General features: G+C 45.4%; 1 protein-coding gene across 1 annotated transcript in view; it reads left to right on the plus strand.

Annotated features, from left to right (window-relative positions):
- The window catches only part of MYOT (myotilin), a 38,024-nt gene that overhangs the window by 19,432 nt on the left and 12,832 nt on the right, over positions 1-5,760 (plus strand). The window contains exons 8-9 of the mRNA XM_031055310.1: positions 1,548-2,153; positions 3,843-3,993. Coding sequence (XP_030911170.1) covers positions 1,548-2,153; positions 3,843-3,993 — 757 coding nt within the window. The remainder of the gene's footprint in view (positions 1-1,547; positions 2,154-3,842; positions 3,994-5,760) is intronic.

Below are 5,760 nucleotides of genomic sequence, written 5' to 3' on the forward strand. Positions count from 1 at the left end.
GCAGGAAAACTGTCCCTGATATTGTTTTAATTTGTGAGGTCAAATGTCTCTTTGGATTTATTTTTTTCCCTCCCAAATCAAGGTGGAACGATTTGAGGAAAACATGGCTTATCCCTTGCCATGAGAAGTGACGCTGTGCACCAGAGCTTGCTTAAGGGCAGTGTTGTAAAAAACAGAGTAAACGCTGGTTGCTGTCCACAGCCTGTGGTACAGTGAGTGTACAAATCCGTGCACAGGTAGTGGTATAAAAACGGGGTAAAGACAAGACTGAACGAGTTTTCTGCACTAGTGAATGAGGACATAGTGTGGACATGCTCCAGAAGTTTGAGCCAGCTTCAAATTCCAAGAGTATGACACGGGAAAAGTTAGGGAATTTTTACTATAAGGCCTCTGTTTACTTACAACTAATTCACAACTAATATTGATGATTACCTGCAGGAAATGAAAGCCTTGAGTCCTTATTGTAGGAGCAATGTCTCCACTTATCTCCCCCCATGGGAATTTATGACCTCGTGGAGCCCTTCTCTGGGCTCTCCAACGAGAGGAATACAATACACTGGGTGTATATATAGCAGTGAAACAGCTGATCTCAGTGGGGCAAGATTACAATTTTTTCCAGCACATGTAACTGTGGGGATTTATATTCCTTTTCTTCTTCTTCTTCTTTTTTTTTTTTTTAATTAGTGGCTTTATGCTTATTTTTGGGGATTATTTTTTTTATCCTGGAGCTGAAGTAATTTGTCCATTCTAAAAAGCTTGCTAAATGAAACTCTCCCAGGTTTTGAGTTGATGGAAAGCCCGGGTTTTTAGATATCAAACACCTACCTGCAAAATAAATCAGGACTCTGAGCAGCTCAGCTTGCCCTACCTTATCTTGCAGCTCATGTCCTTCTGGCAATTAGCAGCCTTAACAGCAAATATCGAGAAATCACGTCAAACAGAGACACACAGTCCTTGGCATTCTAATCCCAAATCTCAGCTGGATATTAGAAACTCTGAATTCAAAACCCATTAGAGAAGAAATCAGATTTGGTTTCAAAAGTTTAGTTTTAGACTTGAAAGTGAAACTTTCATGCTTCCCTATGGTACAAGGAGCTTCTTGGCACAGATAGCTGGTTCTGGGAAATAGTACATTTAGCATTTTGACAGGGCACAAAACAGCAGGATCCAGGGATCTGTAGTTAAGATGATATATGGGAAATTACCTGGCTTAGTAGTACTATCTCTGTCTATCTATAGAATTAGGCAGGTGGTAACCAATTTCTATTTCCTTTAGCATTTACTGGGCTCTGGCATATAAGACAAGCCCAGTAGTCATTGCACCTGAGCCAGACAGACTGTGTGACTTGTTACTGTGACCCAAAATGCTCATACAGTTATAGGGCAGTTCTAACAAGTCCTAAATAACGTTATTTTAAGTTCAAGCTTTAATTTAGTTGAACTTTAACTTCATAGTGTTTGATTTGCTAGTGGCTGCTCAGAACACAGTATTTTGGTGATTCAGCTTGTGACATACAATTTATTTTATCTGTATTGTCTTCCTTAAGGGAAAATCCACTCCAAGAAAGCCTCTATTCTGCAAGGCAAGGGTTCCATTCTATCCAGGAGCCCAGCCAGGAAAACTTTTGTGGCCTGTCACCTAGCTTTTACCAGCCACCTATCCAAAGCCAGTTATCACCAACAAAAACCCAGGACAGCCGTGAAACCTCTCCTATGAGTGTCCCTAATCTCCCATCCGTTTCCTCTATGTGCCAACCAACCATGTTTAACTACGAACGTCCAAAACACTTTATCCAGTCTAAGAACATGTGCCAAGGGCAACAGCAGCCTCCAGGACCTGCAGCAGCCTCCACAGAGCCAAGCAGAGAAATCAAACAGTCCTCCATCCTCATCCAGCCTCGTAACCCCAGCGGGCAGAAATTCTCCTCCTCGTCATCGCTGAGCTCTTCAATCACGCTCTCCTCGCCTTCCTGTAGTGCCCCTAAGGAATCCACCTATCCCATCACTCCTGCATCTGCACAGTCTCCTGCTAGCTCATCATCTGGCCAGAGGCTCCTGCCCATGCCTAACCAATCCCCCGCAGCCTTCCTGTGCTCCGTGCTCCCCTCGCAGCCCGACTATAACAGCCCAGCTCCTTCTCCCGTGGAACCTCAGTAAGTACACACAGCTGCTAACCCTCCCTGCTTCCCCCTGGCCTGTCCCAGCACTGCCCACCCCAAACCAACGCCCTGGCAAAGCTGTGCCCCTGCACAGCTCCCACTGACTGTGCTGAGCAAGGCAGAGCCTGCACAGGTCAGGGTAGGAGGCTGAGTGCTCGTCCTTGTGTGGGAGTCAAACTGCACTCTGGGCATGCCACAGGCTGCTGGCTGACTTTGCTGGGGCTGGTTTGAGTTGTTTAGTTGGATTTGACAGAAATTTCTTATGGTTGTTTAGAACAGAAGACAGGCACCTATCTCAAGTTAATTTCTTTCCAAAGCATGTCTTATGAACAGGGAGACAGTAGTATTCCCAACATCACTTAAAGAGTCCTAGTAAGTCTCAGCAATATTTTCAGGTTGTACATCATGATGTGGATCTAAACTCACGTACAATACCCCTTTTATTAATCACACATGCAAAAGAAAGGCAGCCAGCCCCTTGAAAATTTCACTCCTTTAGACCAAAGAATAAATTCTTTCCTAAATATGTATTATATCATTTTGCCTTTGGGCTGCAATCCAAATATCTTCCAAGGTCAGTGAGCTCTCAAAGGGAGCTGGGCCTTGCCTTCTCACCAGCTTGTATTCCTGCCAATATCAGCTGGAGGTCCTGGGGAAAGTCAGGGTAGAATACACACAAAGTGAGATATTGGAAAGTTGATAGGGGCAGGGGGTCCTGCTGACTTGGATATAAACCCAGGTTTGAGGGTCAGTTTGCATTCAGCAAATCAGAATATTTCTGTCTGTTTTCTGAATCACAGCACTGAGGGAAGGGGAAAGGTAAGATAGGGTGGGTTATCTGGGGAGACTTTCCTGAAGTCCTGCAGGAGTGTGGGGGGTTTGGGACACTGCTGGGGTTTGTGTTTGTAGTGTGGGGTTGTTTGTTTCAGTAGCAAAGGGCTTGGGTGCCTCACTATGCTTTTTGTGTAAGCTGCTGTTAAGTATAACTTGCAGTGTATTGAGGAATTCTTTTCCCAATCTCACTACTAATGGGCAAACAGGGACATGAGGTGTGCTCATCTGTGGGGGAAATCATTCAAGTTTTATAACTCACATTAAGTTATTAAGTCCAAGCAGTGCTGGGAGTATTCTGGAATTATAACCCTTCTACTCTAGTCTAGTCAGCAGAACAAATTCCCAAGCCACAGGAGGAAGAGGATTTGAAATAGAAATAATTTCTGAACTCAAGTGCAGCACAGGAGACCCCACTGCAGGTCACAAACCAGGTTAGACCTGTCAGCACAGAGTGCTGTGACCTCCAGCAGACCTTTGCAACCCACTCTGATGGCTGCTCCTCTTTTCCTGGCATCTTTCAGAACCAGATGTGGTACCCAGCTCCAGGAGCTGACTGCACCCGTGGCTGTGGATGGCAGGGCCAGGCTGGGAGGGGCCTCTGCAGGATGTAGGGATGCTGTGTTGTGAGGAAACTCAGTGACTTGGCTGCACCATGATGCTTCTTGTCCTTTAGGTTTTGATACTCAAATTGCCCAACTTGGCCTGTTCTGCTCCCAGATGCTTTGTGGGCTCATCTGAACCACAGTTCTCAGGAGGCAGGCTCACATTTTGTGTGCATTCTCTGAAGCTGTAGCAAATACTCCATCAGGCCCACAGGAATAACTTTGTTTTCTCCTCCTGTGTGAGTAGTTACTCACAGCCCATGTATAACAAACAAGCCAGCATCAACTCTATGCAGAAGACATCAGACCAAGAAATTCGAGGAACAAAGGAGGCCCTCATCCAGGACCTGGAAAAGAAACTGAGATGCAAGGACAGCCTTCTCCAGAATGGTAACCAGGTAAGGGACTAAAGAGCTCCCAGGAGGGCAGGCAGGCTGCAGAGATGCTGCATCCCAGGGGCTGGAGCCTCCAAACTGAGCTAAAAGCAGAAGGAAATGCAGGAGCAGCACTGCCCTTTACTCAGAACCTCGGCAGATCCCATGAGAGCAAAAGCCATTTATGACCAAAATATTCTTTCAATGTGAAAGAAAAGGGAACATGTTTAGAGCTGTGGCACAAATTTGAACTCTCTTCTGGGCATCCTGTTGAATATCACATCCACAGAAAATTAAAAATCCAAGGAGAATGCCTCAGTTCTCTGGATATGACTACAACCTGGTTTTCAACACTGAGGTTAATAAACGTCTCAAAATTATTAGAACCTGAGGAAAAATTGGAATATTTGAAATTTCAGTCCATGGACCACTACCAAATGGCGTAATTTTTTTCTTTTATATGAACAACAATAAATGAAAGAAATTATCATAATGAGCTTTTATCATAAAGCCTGTCTCTTCTAAGAAGGCCTCTTAGCCTCAGTACTAATTTATTTTTCTGCAGAGGGCCACAATAGAATCCCCTTTATCAATAAATCAAAATCTGGGGGAAAAATTTGCTACCAGCAGGGAAGCCCACTGCAGCAATCTAGAGCAGGCAGGTTTCTAATGTGGGAACCTTTCTGCTGGCTGGAGGCAGACTGGTAAAAGCCCAGGGTTTAGTTTCCATCTTCTTTCCCCTGAAGCAGAAAGGAGTATTCTCATGATCATCGCTGAGAACAGGTTTGTGTCATATATGTAATGTTAAATATTGAATGGGCAAACAAATAGGTCAAATCTGACTGAATATGCCCCTAAACAGGAATGTCCCATGTGCTGTAGGAAACCTTGTCATAACAAGTCAGCTTTTCTTCCCATAGGAAGAAGCCAGGCTAAAAATAAGTCTTATGCAATCACCACTGTGTCCTCCTCCCCTTGTCCTCCAACAAGCCTGAGCCAACTAACTGGCCAATCTCAGCCACACTTGATACACACGTAAGGACCTCAGGGATATTCAGCTCTCACAGGTTTTGCTGAAGGTCTTGTGCTCTCTTCTAAAGAAAAGTCCCACAAGGCTCCCAAACCTTTCCCCAGCCAGCAGCAGACTCATGTATATCTGTACAGAGCAGAAATTCAGTCACAGCTTGCCCTCGTGTCACAAAACCCAAACCTGAGTGAAACTTTGTGGGCAGCAAAGTGTCAGGTGCTTTGGTGCTAAGGTACTTCTCTAAAGTAACCCAACTGACAGAGCTTGAATTTAACTCTGCTCATTTTTATCCCTGTGTGCCACATCCAGAGTGTAGGCACTGACTGTGCCGTGCTTGAAACGCATCCTTGCCTCCTCCCCAGCATCTCACCCTGCACATGTGCTGGCAGAAACCTCCCCAGTGCTTCCAGGGGCAGTGGTGCTCCCCTCTGGCTGTGGCTTTTTTGGGAGCATCCATCATGCCTCCAGCTCCACAGCTGAATGCCAGCTGAATGTCTTGGGAAGTTTTCCCAGCCCTAACAGAAAGGTACCCTGGGACTTACTCTGGCTTCTGTGGATGATGCCATCAGCTACCCATAAATAATCCCAGCAGAGAAAGAGGAGGAGTGGAAGGCCACAGATGGCATTAGGGAGGCTTTGATGAACAGGCAGTTTAATCTTTTATGCATTTCAGTGCTGTATATATTGAGGCTGACTTCAGTTGGCATCACAGACTGCAAACCCTCTGGGCCAGACTTCTGGTCAGCTCCTGCTTCCATTGACAA

The sequence above is a fragment of the Geospiza fortis genome, unplaced genomic scaffold, assembly GCF_000277835.1.
Source record: "Geospiza fortis unplaced genomic scaffold, GeoFor_1.0 scaffold55, whole genome shotgun sequence".
Lineage (NCBI taxonomy): Eukaryota > Metazoa > Chordata > Aves > Passeriformes > Thraupidae > Geospiza > Geospiza fortis.